At 49.6% G+C, this 22,244-nt stretch overlaps 1 protein-coding gene across 6 annotated transcripts in view; it reads left to right on the forward strand.

The window, feature by feature from the left end:
• SERCA (ATPase sarcoplasmic/endoplasmic reticulum Ca2+ transporting SERCA) overlaps positions 1–22,032 on the forward strand; it is a 49,410-nt gene extending 27,378 nt beyond the window's left edge. For 3 of the 6 annotated variants that reach the window (XM_011144150.2, XM_011144151.3, XM_011144152.3), the window contains exons 4-13: positions 2,493–2,575; positions 3,499–3,885; positions 4,309–4,796; positions 4,954–5,959; positions 6,106–6,326; positions 6,413–6,548; positions 6,623–6,775; positions 6,881–7,014; positions 7,096–7,213; positions 7,311–7,511. In XM_011144150.2, the coding sequence (XP_011142452.1) occupies positions 2,493–2,575; positions 3,499–3,885; positions 4,309–4,796; positions 4,954–5,959; positions 6,106–6,326; positions 6,413–6,548; positions 6,623–6,775; positions 6,881–7,014; positions 7,096–7,213; positions 7,311–7,511 (2,927 nt within the window). Of the gene's footprint in view, positions 1–2,492; positions 2,576–3,498; positions 3,886–4,308; positions 4,797–4,953; positions 5,960–6,105; positions 6,327–6,412; positions 6,549–6,622; positions 6,776–6,880; positions 7,015–7,095; positions 7,214–7,310; positions 7,757–15,625; positions 16,204–16,753 lie in introns of those variants that run through there. The other 3 variants (XM_019842234.2, XM_019842235.2, XM_019842233.2) reach the window with 3 other exon arrangements.
• The last annotated feature ends 212 nt before the right edge of the window (positions 22,033–22,244 follow it).

The following is a 22,244-nucleotide window of genomic DNA, read 5'->3' on the forward strand; positions in this document are numbered from 1 at the left end:
ACAGCTGCCGCTCCGTTTTTAGGAAATATATTTTATATATTAAAAAAGAAAGAATTCTGCCAAAACTGCAAATTCCTCGAATATACAGGCATCTATGATGCTAAGGAGAAATAATACGTTTTTTCTTTTTTTTTTCACAGCGACGAACGGCGACAATATATCAACGTCACAATAAATTATTTCCTGGTTAATAAATTCAGAAATTAAAATTGTTAGGTTATTATTTCCAAAACAGGTAAAACAAGCGTCGTATTAGCATACAAGCGTAGCATTTTTAATTCTGTCATTGTTGTCATCTTCTGAAGGCTTCTGAAGGCGTCTCGATTCAGAAATTCCGATTGAGAATGCCAGGTTGAAGATAAGACCCGAAGTCCTGATAATTTAGACTGAATTCTAATAACTTCGACCGGAATTTCTTCTGTATCGTTCAGATATTTACATATCTGTTTTCTCAGCACAGAACCTGTCCTGTAAGTTTGTCGATAAAGCTCAGATACGGTCTGTATGTCAAAGGCAAGAGACAAGAGCAAACTCGCGACGAAGTATTCTCTCGTCGCGGAAAGGACTAGAAGGAAGGATCCTCCTCGATGCTCCGAATTGTCCTCCCCTTGTCCCCATATTTTATTTCATGCGAACGAAATCGTCGTGCGTGTCAGCGGCGGTCGATAAAGGTTGTATTAATGAGATTCCTGTCACAAATTAATCGCGTGGTCGGTTACAAACACGTAACTGCCTATAACCGCTGTCGCTTTATCTATCCGTCGTATGCATGTATTCGTGCCTATACGTGTACACCCATACTACCAGCGAGCGATTGACAGCGCCTATTGTCATACATTGAATCCGGTAATGAAGCGTGTCACTGTGTGCACGCAGGTACGACGCAGAGAGAGAGAGAGAGAGAGAGAGAGAGAGAGAGAGAGAGGGGGGGGGGGAGAAAGAGAGAACGGGGGAGAGCGAGAGATAAAGACAAGGAAGAGATGAGAGAGAAATGTACCGCCGGGCTATTTTATGACGACGCAGAGCGCTAGATTAATTTCCGCAATATTAATTTCCGAGATGCGGCTGAATGTGAGCCGCGGTGGTATTATGTGCAATTTATGTAACGAAAACACGCGTGTTTGCATATCCGTGTAGTCACCGACGAAACTCGCACGCGATAGCGAAATCACACAGGAAGAAAGGGGCGGTCCTTGAACACGTACGCGAGAGAAAATGGATTATGTATTAATATCGTGTGGAAGTTACATGTATCGTCGCTCTCCTCGTCTCGGCGAAGGAGGAATGGCGCCAAGAGGAAGCTCCTGCGGCGCGGCAAAGGAGAGAGGCGGGAAGAGCAAAGTGGAGAAGAGAAAAGACATAGGAAGAGAGAGAGAGAGAGTGAGAGGGGGGGAGCCGAAAGGGAGCGCCGCAACTTTCGCAATTGCCGGGCAATCGGATTTTCGCTCGTCTCTAGCCGCTCCGCTGTAAATTACAATTAATGAAATCGTCAACCGTGGAGCAATGACGTGACGTCAATCGCGTGCAGGCAAAAGGCGCTCGTCGTCAAGGACGACCAGGGCTTGTGCCCCTGGCTGGCATCCGCCGCTATTTCTTCCTGACCGCATACGTTATATTTTCTTGCGCTCGCTGACGTTGGTCGGTGCGCCTAAACGCGAAAGAGTGCCTACTTGCTCGCGAAAGTGCGCCTTCCTCGTAACACTGAATTAAATCGCGAAAGCGTTCGTGTGCGCGCGTACGTGTATTGTGTACGTATATGTGTGTGCGTATGTGTGTGTATTCGTGTCACGAAACACACGTGTTGCTTTGGATTAAAATAGAACTTACGGCGAATAGAATATTATGCCGTAAACGCCGCTTACTTAATTTCTGCCTTCTAATTCGAGCATAACGCGAACTTCCCCCTGTCCCCGCCCCCCCCTCCCCCCTTTCTCTCGCCGACGACTCTCACGTCGTACTAAATACGTTAAATACTCCGTCAAATAATCCGTCCAATTGTTACGAAAGATAAGAAAATTGCCGGCTCCGGCCACTCGCCACTGTCGCGATGATTTGATGATTTTCGTCGCGACGAAAGAAAATGTGAAATGTACCGTTGCGCGAACGTGCTGTCACGTATAGCTTACGAGACGACGCGTAACAATGAAGCATTGTTTCGAGGTGCAGAGGTATATAGATTGCGCCCCGGTCTATGCATTGTAAATAATAGTTACCTTCGATGTCTGTGCATTGAAAATAGTAAATTGTTTCCTTCGAAGACTGAGGAGAGGGGAGGAAGCGTATAATTTGACGTGATAATCCTGCATCTCTCATAATTCCGCCACGTAAATCTAATGCCAATTTGTCGCTGGGATACTTCTCTCTCGAGTTGCGAGGTAGAATACCGTCGAAATGTTTATCTGCCGAGATAAGCCGAAAGAGCTTATCTCAGCAAATATCCGACTTAATACACCTGATTATAATGTCCGATTCAATTGAATTTCCGCTTGCAGGGAAATCCATCTGGCAACTCGTCCTGGAACAGTTCGATGACCTTCTAGTTAAGATTCTTCTATTAGCCGCTATTATTTCTTTTGTAAGTAGGAGTGAAACGCTGTTGAATGAAAACGCGAGCATGTCCCGTCGCCTAAGATCCGAATTGATTTACATGAAAAATTAGGCTTTATCATCGCACGACTGTCGAGGCCACATCGTCTTGTGCACGCGCACGTATGCGTAACGCAATAACGTGAAGTGACTTGGCGACGCTTTTTTCCTAGTCGAATTTTCCGGTACATGCCGCTCCGCTAAAAGCCCCGTAATTATATGTTTACGGGGGGTTCAAGGGTAAATGAGGCTAAATATACCTGCCACGAGAGGTGAAAAAATAGCATATTGATCTGACGAAGTAGCCATGGTGATCTGATTTTCTTCCAGCGCGTCAGAGAAATGTATAACATTCACTCTCTGGGGTTTGACCTATCAATCGCAGTAGTAAGCAAAAGTTCGTTAATCGGTCGTCGTACGCGTCGTCGCGTATAAACGTGTCAATCGAAGTCGCGTTCATAGCCAGCCGATAGCTCATGTGTCAACTTAAACAAAAAACGAAACTCTGAGGAGAGAAAGGAAGTAACAAAACGGTTGCACTTTTAAAATTGCTTTTTCTTTTTCCAATTTCTCAGTTTACATTTTATACAAAACTCTCTCATATTTATCGCTAGACTCTGGTTAATCTTGAGATCGATTGATCTCAATCGTAGCATGTTCTCGATCATTGCAGATTAAATCAACTTCATTATCCAGGATTCTTTATCGCGTTATATCTCATGAAAAGGCGACGGAATATGTTCCGAAGAAGTTCGTGAAAGTTTCGGTTCGGTCGTTCTTTCCGCTCGCGACTTCTTTTTTTCCGGGGAACAAAGCGGGAGAAAAGAGAGCTGATAAAAAATCTCCCAAGCCTCTTCGCTCTTCCAACTCTCCCATTCGAGCCGCGCTGATCGATTATCTGCCCCTGGCCAGGTATTAGCCTTATTTGAAGAGCACGAGGATGCATTCACGGCCTTCGTCGAGCCCTTCGTCATTCTGCTCATCCTTATCGCCAATGCCGTGGTTGGCGTCTGGCAGGAACGGAACGCCGAGTCCGCGATTGAAGCGCTCAAGGAGTACGAGCCCGAGATGGGTAAGGTCGTGCGAGGGGATAAGTCCGGCGTCCAGAGGATCCGGGCCAAGGAGATCGTGCCCGGTGACGTCGTAGAGGTGTCGGTCGGCGACAAGATCCCGGCTGACATTCGTCTGTCCAAGATCTTCTCGACTACCCTCAGGATCGATCAATCTATCCTGACTGGTGAATCGGTATCCGTGATCAAGCATACCGATCCTGTGCCCGACCCGCGCGCTGTCAATCAGGTTCGTAGAAATATAGAAATAATTTCCGCCGTGTTGTCGTTGCCGTTTCGATTCTTCCAGTCTCAACAGTGTGACATACTTGGAGTCAGAATCGTAGTTGAGAGAATTTTGCTACGGAAGCTTGGAAACTCGAACGATGTGACAACGAAGGAATAATCTTAAAGAGTAGCACAAACGATTTAAGCTCCTTTGGGAAGAGATCTTTCTAAACGCGGACTATTTAGTCTTTCATAATATTATAGTCATTTACATAATATTTAGTCATCAAAGTACACGTTCTCCAAATACAATGAGAGAATCTTCCAGATGCGTGATACGTATTGTTTTAGAATTGCTGAGAAAAATGTTTCTCTACACTTACACTTACATCGCAAACTTTCCAAAGTGTTTCTCTCCAAATAAACCGCTTGGCTGTTCCCTTAGGACAAGAAAAACATCTTGTTCTCTGGCACCAACGTCGCCGCCGGCAAAGCCCGCGGTATCGTCATTGGAACCGGCTTGAACACAGCCATCGGCAAGATCCGTACAGAGATGTCGGAAACCGAGGAGATCAAGACGCCGTTGCAGCAGAAGTTGGACGAGTTCGGCGAGCAACTGTCGAAGGTGATTTCCGTGATCTGTGTCGCCGTGTGGGCCATCAACATCGGCCATTTCAACGACCCGGCCCATGGTGGATCCTGGATCAAGGGTGCCATCTACTACTTCAAGATTGCCGTCGCTCTCGCCGTAGCTGCTATCCCCGAGGGTCTGCCCGCTGTAATTACGACTTGCTTGGCCTTGGGCACCAGACGTATGGCTAAGAAGAACGCCATCGTGCGATCCTTGCCGTCCGTCGAGACTCTGGGTTGCACATCTGTCATCTGCTCCGACAAAACCGGCACTCTGACGACTAATCAGATGTCTGTTAGCCGGTAAGACAACCGACTGTGAAAGAAACTTGGTTGGAATATAATTGTCAATTTCGCTTGTCAAATTCGACGAACGCAGAAATAATTCTCCTTCCCTTCGTTTCCTTCCTTCTCCTTTAGGCATCAATGAGTCTAATCTTAAACGTTGCAACGTTTGCAGAATGTTCATCTTCGACAAGGTCGAGGGCAACGACAGCAGCTTCCACGAGTTCGAGATCACTGGATCGACTTACGAGCCTATCGGTGAGATCTTCCTGAGAGGACAGAAGATCAAGGGACAAGATTATGAGACGCTGCAGGAGATCGGCACTATCTGCATCATGTGCAACGACTCCGCGATTGACTTCAATGAGTTCAAGCAGGCGTTCGAAAAGGTCGGCGAAGCCACGGAGACCGCTCTGATCGTCCTCGCCGAGAAGATCAACCCGTACGCCGTCCCCAAGAGCGGTCTGGACCGCCGTGCCGGTGCTATCGTGGTCAGGCAAGACATGGAGACCAAGTGGAAGAAGGAATTCACTCTGGAGTTCTCTCGCGATCGCAAGTCCATGTCATCGTACTGCGTGCCGCTCAAGCCGTCGAAGCTGGGATCCGGACCGAAACTGTTCGTCAAAGGTGCGCCGGAAGGTGTGCTGGACAGGTGCACACACTGTCGCGTCAATGGCCAGAAGATACCCCTCACGTCGACCCTGAAGAACCGTATCTTGGACTTGACGAGGCAGTACGGAACTGGTAGAGACACGCTGCGTTGCCTCGCGCTCGCCACCGCTGACCATCCAATGAAGCCCGACGACATGGATCTGGACGATTCCACGAAATTCTACACCTACGAGAAGGAGCTCACGTTCATCGGCGTTGTAGGCATGCTTGATCCACCTCGCAAGGAAGTATCCGACTCGATCGCGAGGTGCCGTGCCGCCGGTATCCGCGTAATCGTCATCACCGGTGACAACAAGGCCACCGCTGAGGCTATCTGCCGACGCATTGGAGTGTTCGGTGAGGATGAGGACACCACTGGCAAGTCGTACTCTGGACGTGAATTCGACGACCTCCCGATGTCGGAACAGAAGGCTGCTTGCGCCAGAGCACGTCTCTTCTCCCGTGTAGAACCGGCTCACAAGTCCAAGATTGTAGAGTACTTGCAGAGCATGAATGAGATCTCGGCTATGGTGAGTGTGTCGTCGATATTATTCTAAATCGTGTGGCTGTTTCATTCTCGTGGTCTTTGCTTTCCATCTTGCTTTAATCGTGTTCGGTCGATCTTCTTCTTATCGTCGAATCAATGTTCAATCACTACATGTTTTGCTCTTTATAGACCGGCGACGGTGTGAACGACGCACCCGCGTTGAAGAAAGCCGAAATCGGTATCGCCATGGGCTCCGGCACTGCGGTCGCAAAGTCTGCTTCGGAGATGGTATTGGCGGACGATAACTTCTCCTCTATCGTAGCCGCCGTTGAGGAAGGCCGTGCCATCTACAATAACATGAAACAGTTTATCCGTTATCTTATTTCTTCCAACATTGGCGAAGTCGTCAGGTATTTACGTAACGACATACCGTAACGAGGAGAGACTTACGTCGAGGATTCATCTATATACTGACTCTTTCTATTTTCTACTACAGTATATTCTTGACCGCCGCCCTTGGTCTTCCCGAAGCTTTGATCCCGGTGCAACTTCTGTGGGTCAACCTGGTCACTGATGGTCTTCCAGCCACCGCTCTCGGCTTCAACCCGCCTGACCTGGACATCATGAGCAAGGTGAGATGTCGGTTATTGGAAATAAATATATTAGCAGATATGAAGTGTCTCAACTATCTGTGTGTCTGTCACAGCCTCCCCGCAAAGCTGACGAATCTCTGATCTCTGGGTGGCTATTTTTCCGCTACTTGGCTATCGGTGGATACGTAGGCGCCGCCACTGTCGGCTCGGCTGCTTGGTGGTTCATGTACTGTCAAGACGGACCTCAAATGAATTATTACCAAGTGGTAAGTTTGTTCATCATAATACATTAGGAGCTACTACGAAAAATCTCCGAGGTAATCAGAATCCTGATCTAATCGTTGTCGATTATTCGCACAAAACTCTCGCAGACCCATCACTTAGCATGTATCGGTGGTGGAGACGAGTTCAAAGGTATCAACTGTAAGATTTTTGCGGACCCTCACCCCATGACGATGGCTCTCTCTGTACTGGTCACTATTGAAATGTTAAACGCCATGAACAGGTGAGGAAGAAAGGGTTCTCGGCGTGTACCCGAAAGTTGACCTTCCGCGGTTATGAGCAAATTTGCATTTCTTGCACACAGTTTATCCGAGAATCAGTCGCTCATCTCTATGCCGCCTTGGTCCAACATGTGGCTCATCGCCTCCATGGCCCTTTCTTTCACACTCCACTTCGTCATCCTGTACGTCGATGTTCTTTCGGTAAGTACGCGAACTTTCCGAGTACACCTCTCGTAGTAGTTTAAGCTGCGCGAAAAATTTCGTCGGACCCGAGCACACTTGACCCTTCTTGTTTCAGTCCGTATTCCAAGTGACCCCGCTAACGGGTGAAGAATGGGTTACCGTTATGAAGTTCTCCATTCCAGTGGTACTTCTCGACGAAACCTTGAAGTTCATTGCCAGAAAGATCACAGACGGTGAGAATCCAATTTACACCGTACATTGGATCGTTCTAATGTGGGCTGTGTTCTTTGAACTGTTGTATATCTGTCCCATATAGAACATCCGTGAGATAATATTATTAGTCTAGCAGACGATGTTTTTTTCCTATGGAAAAGCATCCGCGACTAAATACCTTGGACTTGCAATTTGCATTTAACCGAAGCTCTTCCCTCCGTGACGCGGGAAGGCGCGAGATAAGTTATTAACAGAGAGTGCGTTCAAGTGAGATTTTAACCGCAGTTTGACTGTTGTGCATGGTGTTAGTTACGACCGTACGGAAAAGAAAAACAAAACAAATAAGAATACGCCCACCAAGGCCCACCATGCCCGCATCATACACACCGTACCCCCCTCCCCTCCTCCTCCCCCCCCCTCCGACGTCGCTCAACGATCACAAGTTTCGAGTGGCATCGAGTGATCCAAGAGAGACGACTCGTCGTAATCAAAGATTGTGATCGTTAAATTATTTTCTACGAGTGCCTTTTGGATATTGAATTTCCTCTGCAACAAACACGGAACTATTCATATGGGTGTTCTTTCCGGTATAGATATGTTCGGTGACTCCCTTTCCATCACTCTCCTCCCCTATGTACTTATTATTTATACATCTCTTCTCTTCCTCCTCTCAATCTTCTCGCACTCTTTGGTTTAGTTAGCACCCGGTAGTTGTGGCGATTCCATTAGTGTACACTAACGGCAGTAGTATCAACACCTCAACTTACGCATGCCGTCCATCCACACTTCTCGCCGATGACATCGTCTGCGGTTGCCCATCGAGCCTCCGGCTCGACGTCGCGTCTCCTCGTCCCGGCCGCTGCTGTAAACACCATCTTTTATATATTAGTAGTACGCTTAGTATATATATATATATATATATATATAGAGACGTATCGCCATAGACGTGTCGCGTAAACGGGACACCGAGAGAAATCGGGACGAACGCAAGCAGGTCGCACGATTACTGTCAGTCGAACTCGCCGCGGCTGGGAAGAGACGGGCCTCGGGCGCCGCAGAGGATCGTAGTTTTTAACGACGCAAATTTTTATATCCCCGTGCATGTTCGCGACGTACAATTGATGATCCCGATCGATTTGGAAAGTACAAAGTAGTTTTGCTCGTTAACGACGCGCCGGCTCGAGCAATGACCACGGCGCGCAAGTTACGGGCGGACACACACACACACACACACGGCGCCTGCACACACGAGCTCCTGTCGGAATATATACGCGAATTTACACAACGAAGACAATAAGCAACCATCGGCCGAGAAATGTGGGTGGAACCCTCTCTCTCTTTCTGTCTCTATCTCTGTCTCTTTCTCTCGACGGTAGTTTTATACTTGTTTCCCCTCTAATTTTTCTTTCCAGGCTGAGCCTGATGCACGCACGCTGCACGAATTGGCAATAACGTATCGGCTCGCGCGATTAACGTTTCTCTTCGTTCGTGAGAATTCGCTTACACACGTACTTCCGTTGCTTCCAGTGTCGCTTGTTATAAATCGCACGTTAATCGATGGTTCCTCAGTGTCTGGTGAAGTCGAAACTGGGACAGCTGCCTGACAAATTTCAAGAGAACGTACAGGGACTTCGTATTAGGAACCGGATCTCACTTTGTATCCCGCGATAATATACCGTGTCTTCCTTTGTGTGGCGATAAAAACGATGCACGCACGGTGTAGAAATTAACTGCACGTTTTGTAAGACCCACCCTCCCTCTCTCCCCCCTCTTGTGTTGTGTCGTAACCTGTCTTTCTCGAATCGCAATCGTGTTGTATTATCCTGCTGTGTCGACGGCTCGGCGACCTTTGCGCCCCTCTGCGAGGGGTCAAACGTCGTTGATGTTCCGGTCGAGAGCAAACGGCTGCGTTCTGTTGCACGTTTGCGCGCATTGCATTGTTCAGAGCCTGTAACAATCGTATACGGGACAATCGTGTAAGTGTGAAATTTTGTAAATATCTTTATGTAGAAGTTAGTCTTTTCCTCACGGCGAAACGCTCGTCGCGGACTTTGCATTCTCAGCGAAGACGCACCTTTCGGAAATGATTGCCAACGTCACCGGCACAGCAGGGTTCTTTCTTCTCTAATTTGTCCCACTATGTACGCACGCATGCACGCATGCATGCATGCATACGCACGCACGCACGCACGCACGCACACATTCATTCACTCACTCACTCACTCACTCACTCACTCACGCACCCCGTTCCTCATATATTCCTCTCCCCCCCCCCCTCGTTCCTACCCTGCCCAAATACGTGTGTTTTTATGTATTCTCTAAAGATTTATTGCCGTACAAGAGATTTACGTATCACTAATTTCCGGATATGGACTGCAAGAGCTCGTAAGTGTATAAATAAGGCAACCGTCAAGCAGAGGAAAATGGTGACGTCGTAAAGTTTCTCGTGCGCTCGAAACAAACGGGGCAGTTCATGCGTTTTCCAATGCATTTGTTTACGCTACGATCGGAGCAGTGCCCCGAACACGCAGACACTCATTGTCGAGATTGATTGTCCGTTTTTGTATCGACAGCGGTATCGCGTTGTCGTCCTTTTGATCGTGGATTTAATAAAATTGTGACTTTTCTTTTTTCTTTTTTTAATAAAATTTCTCGCCGATAACAGCGATAGTCGTTTTACACGTAGCGTCTACCACATCCTACCCCTGAAAATCTCGTCGTATTCGTTTCCCCGTTGTCGAAACTGTTCGTGTAAAAATTCTACGGAATTAACCTTGATCGCGAAGCTCTCTTCATTTTAATGAGATCCTGCGAATGCGTGGATGAAGCTGGATAAAGGAATTTTCGGTTCACGTCGGAAATTGTGTTTTCGACTCGAGGAGGAAAAGTTTCCGCGATCATCCTACCTCTCTATTTTTCCCTCCCCCTCTCGAACTATCTATCCATTTATCTACCTCTCTTTCTCGATATATTCTCGTCGCATAAATTATTCAACGCTAAAGATTCGCCTCGGTGATACGCGTCAGTGAAAGTTCCAAGGACTCGTTTCCGAATTCCTGTCGGACGAGCAACGTCTGCCCGAAAGTGTTGTTCGGGCGGGCGAGAGGGAACTCGTCCGTCGAGCTTGTTAAACGTGTACGCAGGATCTCGTCCCGGTCGAGGACACTTGTCGATTGAGTGAACACGAGTTCGGCTACTGCCTTAGCTACATGCGCGCCACATGCGCGCGAGACGAATAATCGGTGTCGTCACGAGTACGTGGGCCTTCGATGCATCTGACCTCACGGGTCAGTTGATCCCTCGGAGCGTGTCCTGTTGGTGAAAGGCGTAATCCTCGTGACTGGTGATCAAGGAGAAAAGACCGAAATCGAGCGAGTGTCCCGAAAGAGAGACCATGCTGCTCCAGTTTCGGTCGTTCCTCTTTTTACTCGTGAGCATCACGCGCGGGCTCTCTCTCTCTCTCTTTCTCTCTCTCTCTCTCTCTCTCTCTCTCTCTCTCCTTTCTTTCTTTCTTTCTTTTCTTCTTTCTCTTTCTCTTTCTCTTTCTCTCGCATCACGGTGCAACGTGTTCTCAAACTCCGCTCCTCGGCTACCGGCTCGATCGAAACTCCGCCGAGGAACGATAAAACTTGCAGCAGCCGAGGGGGACAAATTACACGAGCCGTCGTGTCGCGCGAGCGCGAACGTACTTCGGCAAACGGCTGCGCCTTGTCCACCAGCAGTGCACGGTCCGGGGGTTTATCCGGATCTTCGTAGAGATCGCGTCGCGATTCAGCGCGATCGCCACTTCTCGGACACGTGCAAACGCAACAAGACTGACGATGTGTTCCGCGAAGGAGTGGATCGTCCGCTGTTATCGGCGTGCGCGACGCATAATAATAATAAAAAAAAATAATAATAATAATGGTAATAATAATAATAATAATAATTTAATTGCGCCGTAGTCGGCACCTCAGAAGTCGGCCGCGGTCGCGCGGTCACGATATAGTGTAATATAATTAATTAATTAATTCATTAATTAATTAGTAACGGTTAAGGCGTGATACTTTTGGTATGGGCATAACTAAACTTAATCGGACCGAACGAGTTAGCGCTGCCACGCACTAACGAACTTGTGTCTCGAGTAGTGTTCTGTTCCGCAAGTAACGCAATTGGTTTTTCAGCGAGAGATAAGCTACCGGCGCGCGTCTCTCGGCGCCGATACCTGTGCTGTGATCCTCCGTGCTGAGGATACTTGTAATTGTGTCTCATTCGCGCGACGAATTCCGTATCTCGCGACGGCGACGACGGGACTTTGAGATGGACCGAGCTGCGGATCTGATTCTCACGCGCACGATGTAACTTCGATTTTCCTTCGCGAAAGGGTTTCCCGTCGTAAGCAGCAGCGGGAGTTAACCGAACTTCAGCTCCGATTCTCCGTCTCTCTCCTCTCTCTCTCTCTCTCTCTCTCTCTCTCTCTCTCTCTGTCTCCCGCCCCCCCCCCCTACCTATCTATCCATCTACCTAGTTCCATCTCTGTACAGAAGCGGGGAACCGTGGACGAATGGAGAATCAGTCAGAGCTCGGTTAACTTTAATCAGCGTGTTTATAGGGACGCCGCGTCGCAAGGTGCGCGAAAGTAGAGCGGAAACTCGGTCCGTTCTTGCCTGACGATATTTCCTCGGGCAACTTCCTTCTCGAGAGTCCTTGACGTTCGTCCCGACGAGACGCGGGATTCTCGAGCGCGCGGATTGCGGTTTCGATTAATTAACGGGGGCACAGGTATCGCGCGCCGCCGGAGCCGACGCGCCCGTGTGAAGACTCTAATGCAGTTCTGTGACGCTCAATAAACTCGACGAGAATAACGCCGGGGGTCCGGATGCAAGGGGGTGCGAGCGGTGGGTCTCGAAGGAGCTCGGAGGGATCCGACGGGAAAACGAGAAAGGCAAATTCAAGCGCGAAGTTTAAACGAGTCTCGCGCGCGCGCGCGCACACACACACACGTTTATGTGTGCATGTGTGCGTGTTTTTCAGCAGCGGATTCTTCGGGACTCGCAGTAGCTCGGCACCTCTTTGCGTCCGGGTCGCCCGACTCGTTCTGCGTTCGTCCACGATGTATCTGTAAGTACTTGAGTGTGCATTGTATCTTACGTTTGATCGAGAATGACGGAGTAGTGCCATCTCGACGAAGAGAGAATACTGCGTGGCGTCATGCAAATATCGATGTGTTCGCTTGTCAGAAAGTGAAGTTTCTAGCGTGTACGTTGTTTTTCTTAATTTATTTACCATCGTGCTACCTCCCGAGAAATAGAAAAGAGAAACACAAGAAGGTAACGACTCGTTCTCGTTGCAGCTCTTTGCATACCTCACATATCACGTATACAAAACTGATCGGTAACTTTTCTCAGCCAAAACTTTCGGAGCGGAAAGAAAGAGAGAGCATCCCTCCCGGTCGCGGGGAGGGGAAATCCAAGTGAAATCGACTCGCGTGTATCGGATAAACTGCTCTTTCGGTGAACGTTTTCATCGACCCTTGTGTGACGTCGGTACGAGCAAACGCGGTGTCCAGCGACGATGAGAGACTACGATCGCGTCGTTTCCTGCAGGAAGTACCTATCTCTAACGATAATAAAGTAATGTTAATATTAATAACTTATGGAATGCATTACGAGAACATCGAGTGATTTCGGGTAAAAATAAATGATAGTATATATCCGTCGCGCGCGCGCGCGCGCGCGCGCGCGCGGACCGCGGCGCGTGTGACGTCCTCCGCCGCGAATCCGGATGAGAATCCCGAGATTCGCGGAGGCGAGACGGAAGTGAGGAAGCAAAAGAGAGCATAAATAAAGAAAGATGAGGAGATACAAGCAAAGAGTTACAAATTGTATAACGCGAGTCCGACCGTAGCGCCGCCGCGGGTTACGATGCAGTTCTGCACACGATACGATAAGCATAGCTACGTCTCGTCATGTAATTGTCGTCATTTCCTTGTACTTTGACGATCCGTTCCGTTCAGTCGTCTATCATTTCTGTCGTCCTTGTCGTGTATTCGATATACGAGAGCTCGTGCAGAACGATATTATAACAAGTGAGTGAACGTATGCCGGTGGTACGATTTTAGTGCATTACTTGTTATAATAAAAAGAATCATGTGTTACTAATTGCGTGTACTCCGTGTATACTGTCAGTGATCTCGGCCTTATTACTAATTCGAGCGAGTGCGAGTTCCGCTTGGATCTGTCTATATATATATATATATATAGTACATACATATATATATATATATGTGTGTATATACGTATATGTCTGCCGTCGCGTGTGTATGTCGGCGGATCGAACACTTAATACACCGCTGACGTAGTAAGTGTTTGATTCAGTTGGTCTCCTCGCCTAAAAGCATTCTAACTACTTGTCTCTTTCTCTTATTATTATCTGTTGCCTGTCCTACGACGTCCCGAGTGATCGGAGCTGGCTCGAGACGACTTTGGGCCTCGCTGCGCCGGAGCGAATTTATAGTATAGTAATATATATATCTCTCTCAAATCTTGGATCCGTGTTCTCTTCTCTTCGTGAACTCTCCCCATCGAGAGTTCTGTCAAACGCCGGTCATTTGTGTTTTTAACCCTTGCACTCGGAGCCATCTTTTTAAGAAAATGTGTAAACAGGAATCGCGTCATATTAAATAGTGTGTGGCTTTGAGAGCAAGTATCGCTTTCTTCAAGTGTTGACATTAGAGAAGCGTTGATACCACTGTGAATCCCCTGAAAGGAAACATCCGAGTGGTTTGTTAGCCTTACGTTATCATCGGTCCCTCAGACGGGACATTCGAGTGCAAAGGGATAATCGTCCGATGGAAATGTATACGTTTATTTACACTTGAAGAAAACAATCAATTACGGCCTGTTCGCTCGAGACCGGCTCCGATCATCGTATCTTTGACAACTTTTCAACGTGACAAACGTGAGAAAGGTTCATGCAAGAGCTTGTCAGCGGAGGATCACCGTCTGGTACAAGTTTGCCACGTCGCCAAGGTCTCGGAAAATAACCACCCCGTCCCCCGTCCTCCCACATGCCGTCGAGACGCCGTTTCTCGACTTCAGCGAGTCTCCACGGTGTCTTCGTTCGTCATTAAACGTGGCTACTGTGTGTCCTGCCACTCTCTCTTTTCTCTCTCTCTCTCTCTCTCTCTCTCCCCCTGTTCTATTTGAAATCTGTTGTTTGGAGTTTTTTTGCATGCGTTCGCTGGAAAACAGACCGATGTGATAACTGTCGTGTCGATCCGGAATGACCCAAGTCCTAAAAATCGAGGGAGCTGAATTGACCCCCCGCGACACATCGCGCGACCTCGACACCCCCTTTTGCTAACTCCTGCCTGCTGGTGTGCCAAACTGTACAGTCACGGGAAGAGCAGCCTTCGCGGATGACTACGGCACGCACGTCTGGACGACGCAGGTAACATTGAAACTGCCAATTTTAAGACTCACCAGATAGCATTTGATTAACCGTATGTCGTAACACCACACACACACACACGCACACACATATATATACACGCGCACACGTACTCTCATTCCACTACGCAAACTACGCATTCCGAAAGAGAACATTAGTTACTCGACAGCTGTGTCTTCTTACTGACGTTTGAAGAGAAGACTGCAGTTTTTCCCTGCGATAAGTAATGAGTAATAACGCCATAAGTAATAAGTAATCTCTCAATCATGTAACACACATTCTGTCTGGGGAAGTTTGCAAAAGTGTTTGCGAAATTTCCGTGGTCCGCGCATTTCCGTGAAACGGAAGGTTCTCTGCGGGAAGATCCTCCGAGTAATTTTTCATTCGTTCCTTCATTTTGTTTCTTCTTAATTCCTTTTTTACTCACTCTGTAGAGTACAAGTAGCAGTCGCTTCCCTCGCCACTCACTCTGATCGACGAATTAGCGATTGACCGAGTAACAATCCTTCTCAAGGATCTATTTCAGTACACAGTTCGCCCCTAACAATATCCTCGGTGTTGATACTCCGATTTCTCCTTACGAGCCAGCCAGCCAGCCAGCCAGCCAGCACACACACGCGCACACCGCTGTGTTAACCACGCATCGCCAAATCGCTGGCGGCTTGATCGACTAAGCAGCTGCTGCATCCCGCTCCGTAGTGGACCGCGGCGAGGCTTACGAGCTAAGCCAGCGAGAGTGACTCGGCGTGTGGTGAAATAATCGTTGTTACCCTCGTATGATTGCAGTGGCGCCGCCAGTGACCTCGTCGAAATAAAGAACGAGAGAGGGCGAGAATCCCCGAGAGACACCTTAAACCGGCCGCGAGAAATCGAGCATCAACTCAGCACTCACATGACACTCTCGAGCTGCTCGATGGGACCGGACCGCCTTTAATAACCGAACCAAAAACAAACACGAGAACAAAGATCCCAACGCAACCAAATTACCCTCACATACGCACCGTAATAAAGCACGCACCAACCAACCAATCAACCAACCAGCCGTACGTGTCGTCCGTGGTACGGCGGTGATCGGCAGAAAATCCAAAAAAAAAAACAATCGATCTTCCCGGCGCGGAATGACGAAGCAAACAAAAAAAGAAAAAGAGCGAAAATCAGACCAGAAGGATCAGAACGAATGTACGAGTAGTTTTATGGTGTTTAGGGTATTACTATATATCACGCGGTCGCACGCGCGCGCGACTATACACGTCCACCTGTATAACTGATATTGTTATTTATTTATTACACGTTGTACGCGCTCTAGCGGGTTTCTAATGATGTGATGGTTGTGATGATAAACGAATAAGGGTATTTTGATTCTACTCTTGACTTGCTCCGAGGCTGTTACCTTTTTTCACTCTGCTCTCTCGCCTGCCAGCAGGCGACACGACACAACACGTGTCGACGCGCGACACGTGTTTGTACTTCTCATTTTCCCACGCAAAGTGTAACGGCCGTGTAACGCTCGCGCAGTCAATGATTCCGTCGAGATGGAATGGTGATCGGCTAATTCCGCGAGAGTGCCGATCCGCAAGACCGCTTCCCATAGGATCCGTACATTCGTTCGAGCAAACCGCGCAAACCCGGTCAGTTGGCCCGGCTAACCCCGCTGCCCCCGCCGCCTCCCCTCCTCTTCCCCTACTGATTGATCCGACAGTCCGATCGTTTCAGACGGCCCGATGTCGAGGAGAGGATAACGCCGGCGCGCAGGAGCTCTCGCCGGCTGCCGAGAGAGAAAGATAGAGCTGGCCCCAGCTCGCCGCCGCTCGCCGAGAGAACCTTTTTATTTCCGCTTTTAGCTCCGCGCTCGTCACACCGTGTGTCTGTCCGCCGTTGTCGTTAATCGCAACTCTTGTGTGTGTTATGTTGCAGTAAATGAAGTAGTCGTCGACAAGTGGGCCCAGGCTTGATCCCACTCCGCCGTCGCCGCCACCGAGCGCGCAAAGCAAGCTCAACCCGAGAAAGCAAAGACAAACGAATAAAAAAAAGCGTGGAATAACCGCTTGCGCTTTCGCGCAGGCATCGCATTAGAGACGCTATTTAATAACAAGCGAAACGACACACAGCGACAAGCGACAGCAGCAGCAGCAGCAGCAGCAGTAGCAGTAGCAGCAACACAGCCAAGTAGAGCCAAGAGCAACAGTAGCAACGCGCTCGATAGAACGTAGAAAACAGCAAAGAAAAAAAAAAAAACACAAAAGAAATGAAAAGGCAACCCGTCGGCATCAGGGTCCTCTTTAGTCGCTGGCTAAACGCGCTGCAGCACCGCCTCGTCGCTACCACCGCCGCCGCGCCGCTGCTTCCTTCCTCCCTTTTACCTGTTCATCTTCTCCTCTCCCTCCCTCCTCTCCGCAAGATCGCTGCGAGGGCTCGTTCGAATCGCTCGGTCGTCCTCCGCGACGAGAGCGAAGCGAACGAACGGCTTAGAGGTAGCCCGATTGGAAACTCTTGGTTTTTTCTCGGTGTCTGGAGCCGCAATTAACGTTCTTAACTCAACGACTGTGCCTTTTTGGGGCGCCGGTTGCACCAACGTCGGCCGACGCTACGATCGATTCTGCCGGGCTCCGCGCGGCTGCCGAGGCTAGCTTTCGATTTCGATCATAACTTCGCGAGTGGAGCATCTCCTCTCTCTCTCTCTCTCTCTCTCTCTCGAAGCGTTCGCGTTGCGCCGCGAGCGCTCAATCATTCGACTGTGACGTTCAAAACGATCGTGAGAGCGCTCGAGTCGGAAACGTCGGGAGAATTTTTCACCGTCCCGGGGATGCAACGTTCTGTCTCCCTCTCTCTCTCTCTCTCTCTCTCTCTCTCTCTTTTTCGTTTTTCTCCACTCGACACTTCGCATCAGGCAGAACCGTAGCGCGAGAGAGATCAGCCGGGCCGGGCTCGTTGGTGCAACTCAGCCTTACTTTCCTACCCGAGCGGGGAAGAACGATGCGATGTAGCTGATGGCGAGAAAGTAGAGGAGCGCTGCCTTGTAGTTCTTGATTAACCGTACGCGCCGATAACTCTGTAGATAACGGCGCAAGTTAGCGCGCATAACGCAACGCAACAACCCTTCCTCCCTCCTCCTTGCCTCCAGCCTGCCGCCGGTCGATTCGACACGCGTCATTCGCGTCTCCGACGCGAGTATTCCGCGCCGAAGACGAGACGCGACCGGGTCTCGTCTTCGGGGTCCCCGAGCGAGATCCGCACGGAGGCCGAACGTGTTCACGGGTGTAGCGGAGGAACGGCAGCTGATTCCCTCGATGATCTCCTTCGTGCCGAGGAAAAAGACTACGACGAATTCGAGCTAATCCTCCGTTTAGTCCAGTGTCGCGGTGTCTCTCCTCCTCTTCTTCCATCTCTTTCTCTCTCCCTCTCTCTCTCTCTCTCTCTCTCTCTCTCTCTCAGACTCACGCCATCCTGTCCTCGCCATCCTGGCGTCTCGCGTCTCTTCGCTTTACCGACGCGAGATTCTTGCTTGCTTTCTTTCTTTCTTTCTTTCTTTCTTTCTGTCTTTCTTTCCTTCTCTCTTCTCTTCATCTGATATCTTCTTTCCTCCATGTCCCATTTTTGCCTCCGCAACGTGAAGATCTCGCTCGGCGATCGTGTCCCCGACTAGTGTACCGCAGACGAGTAACGATAACGACCACCCCTTTCAATCGGAGCTGAATTGACCGCGTTGCAGCAACTCTCGTTTCTGAACGACACGCATGTACAAATGCCGGTCCCGTTGACTCGCCCGTAAAAATAGAAGACCACCCGATCACTCCGATACGGTTGGTTGACTCTCTTTCGCCCCGCGCTGAAGGTTGTCGCCTTCGAATCTTCCTTGGATCTTCCATCGAGGTGCAAATAGGCCGTCAGAGGAGATACACCCTCCTCTGGAAACGAAAACGCGTGCCCTTTATCAGGAATCCCCCGCCCCCTCGCGCCGCTGAGCTTCCAAGAAGCCGAGCCCCCGATAACGCACACCTGTAAAAATTAGGTACCCAGTCTCTCCCGTCAGCCACACGAAGGACGGAAAGCTCCGTGTACTTCGGACCGTTCGTTTCGACGTGAAAAAAATCATCACTCGTACCTGGAACGCGCTCAATGATGCCACAGTCCGTCCGCGCGCGCTCTCGTTCTCGTTTATCCAGCGGACAGTCGCGAGAGAGAATGACAAGGGGAGAAGACGGAGAAGGGTAGGCGAGCACCAGAGGGAAAGGATCCACGATGCCGTCGGCACACGGGACGAAGGGAAGAATGAAGAAGCCGATCCAGGGGGATGCTCGTCGCCGCGATGACGCGCGATGAAGGAAGGTGTCACGTAGGTCGGAGGTCAGCCGGAGGGTGGACGAAGGCGAGAGAGTGAGAGAGAAAGAGAGAGAGAAGGAATGAATGAGTGAGAGGGAGTGAGAGAGGGGAGGAAGGGAGAATCCACCTAACCGGAGGAACCGTTCAAAGTCAGCGAGAGGAGGAAGGTGGTCGAGTGTCGAGCCTGCGGGGAGAAACGAACGATGACGGTTTCGAGCGAGTGTGTGACGTAACTTTCGCGACTGGAGGCTGCCGTGATGAAGCGTTTCGCGCGAGTTTCACTGTGCCTAGTGGTACCACAGTGTGGCGTGTCCGTGAGCGATCGCAAGTGCATTGTGGTACCACTAAAAACTTCTCTCACACGAGCCACCGACCTGCGTTGGTAGTAGTAGCAGCGGTAACACTTACAATAACGTGTCCCGTCTTTGGCAATAGCATCTCGATGCATACATATCTATACATAAGGACGTTCTTCAAAAGGAGGAGAGAAAAAGGAAAAATTGTTCTCGCGCGCAGGGAGAAGGGGAGTGTGCGTGTGTGTGTGTGTGTGTTGCTGAAGATGGCTCGTGCGATCGCGGAACGAGCGCTCGCCTCCGGACGCGCACGAAACTTACGTCACCGGGGGGGGGAGTCTGATAAACAATGTCCCGCGAGAGTTAAGTTAATTATTGTAAATACACCGTCGCGCACGCGGCGATATCACGGAGGAGAGATTACTATAAATATATATATATATATATATATATATAGGTATATCGCATATACATATATACACATTACATATATTTTCGTGAAGAAGCGCACAGATGGACGCGTCGTCGCTGCGGACGATAATAAATTATTGTTATCGATAAAATAAACTATTATTATTACTATTATCGTCATCGCTCCACTGTATGAGTATCGACCGTTACCACATAAAGAAAGGCACGCGAAGCAGGATACGTCGACGTTTGCCGCGGAAACGCGACCTCGCCGAGCTTCGAGCGAGAAGGATTCGGAAGGATTCGCCGAGACTCGCGGTTGCGTGTCGCTGTCCCCTGCCACTTTTCTTCGCCGTCCTGTTTCGTCGTCTTCTTCTCGTTTCTCCTTGTTTGTTCGCACAATTGCTCGTGATTCTTCGTGATGACATAGAGGTGGAATTAGCCGCCTCGCGGTGAACTGATTGTTAACTCGGAGAGACAGAGAAAGAGAGAAAACGGGGGACACGGCCGCGCCTGTGATCGCTCCGCTGATCCGTCGATGACTCGACTTTGACTTTTACTCCAGCAGGACTCCGACTCCGGGAGTCTTCGTGGCGATGGGATAATTAACAGGCGCCGCTTGAAAGGCACGATTATCGCGAGAAGAGTGTCTCGTTCTCTCTCCCGAGACGGGACTTTCGCGTCTCGCTTTCGTGACTCTTTGTATCACTCGTCGACGGGATTTCGTGGCGATAAGAGAGAGAGAGAGAGAGAGAGAGAGAGAGAGAGAGAGAGAGAGCGGACGTCCGAAATACGGCCGCGGGTATCGCGCTCGCTCGCTGTGTAATCGCGATTCCGTGTAAGCGCGATTCTAATTGAAATCCGTTGAAAAATCGTCGCTCGCGCGCTCTTCAGCTAACTTCCCAGCCAGAATGATATCAGGGATCAAAGCTCCGCTTAAGAATTAAAGCAGAGACAAAACTTTACAACCCACTTGGATCTTGCAAGTTTCGCTCGCTGGAGGAGGAAGCTCCTCCCGTCCCGCTCGTTCTCTCGCAACTTAAAAACTATCGCTCGAGCTCTCGTTACGCGCTTTCGCTCTCGTCACGGGAGAATCTTGCTCGCGCGCGCGCGCGCGCGTGGATATAATTGCGGATATAAAGCGACGTCGTTCGATACTGCGAGCGAGCTGGATTCGTTCGCGATGTAACACGTCGCCATCGATAACAGCGGCATCGCAGAGGGATCAAGAGGGATTCCTCGGGTTTATTCGGAGACGCGCCCTCGCGAAGGCTGGAGAACACGCTGTGTCGCGGAAGTCTTCCTTCGATCGAGTCGCCGAGACAATCGCGCGTCCGCTGCTCTCTCGCTACGTCGGTGTTGTTATCGCGTGTTGACACTTCCAGTGATATACGCCCCCGCGCGCCCCAGGGAATTTTTCCGTTGCTCTCACTACGGTGCCACGCCGTCCTCTCGGTCTCCGCCACTTCTCTCTCGTTATTTTCTTACCGCTGTTTTTCCTCTTCTTCTACTTCTTCTTCGTCGTCTGTGTCGGTTCTCATCACATCGGTCCGTCCGCGTCACGTCTCGCCGGCCATCTCTCGTCTCTCGTCGGTCTCCCCCCTTTCCCCCTCCCCCTCACCCGTACTAATACATAACTAGCGATTAATTAAGAGTTAACGAGCCGCGACGCAGAGTTTAAACAATCGGCGCCGAGACGCGAGATTTCTTACCGACTTACTGGCTGCTAGGATAAGTAAGGACCTCCGAGAGCGACGACCTGCCAGCGGCGAGCGTTCCATCCGCGCGCGCCGCTGGCAAGCGGCCGTCGCCATTAGCCAAGCGCAAACGACACCCTGTATATATATGTGTATCATTATGTACATTATATCTGTTACGTATTATGTACATACGTATATGTATATATATATATATATGTATAAAAAGTAAAAAAAGATGAACAAAACGTACGACAGAAGCACGTCGTGCTCGCAAAGTGTCGCTCCATCGCTCGCGTCATCCCGATCAGCGCGCGCGCCGCGCGCCCATCCTGTAATTAGACTTCATCATTTTTAATGTAACGTGAAAAAACTGTGCCATGTAATATTCGTACTTGTATAAAGGCAATCTCGCCCCGCCCTGACGCTCCAATCGTTCTCGCTCGAATCGTCGTCCACACATACACACACACACACACACGTTTGGAGCATGTGCACTCTGTAAGAACGAATGTCTCATAACTTCTTTTCTTTCTTCCTCGTCAAGAAACGGTGAACAAACCTAGCATATTTTTAATGTATACCGACAGTTCTGTACGAATAAAGGTTTGGAAGTAATCGTGTTTTCTCGCCGTGGTGTGCCTTCGCCCCATCGCGGTCCCTTTTCTCTCTCTCTCTCTCTCT

The sequence above is a fragment of the Harpegnathos saltator genome, unplaced genomic scaffold (genome assembly GCF_003227715.2).
Source record: "Harpegnathos saltator strain DR-91 unplaced genomic scaffold, Hsal_v8.6 scaffold467, whole genome shotgun sequence".
NCBI classification, from domain to species: Eukaryota; Metazoa; Arthropoda; class Insecta; order Hymenoptera; family Formicidae; genus Harpegnathos; species Harpegnathos saltator.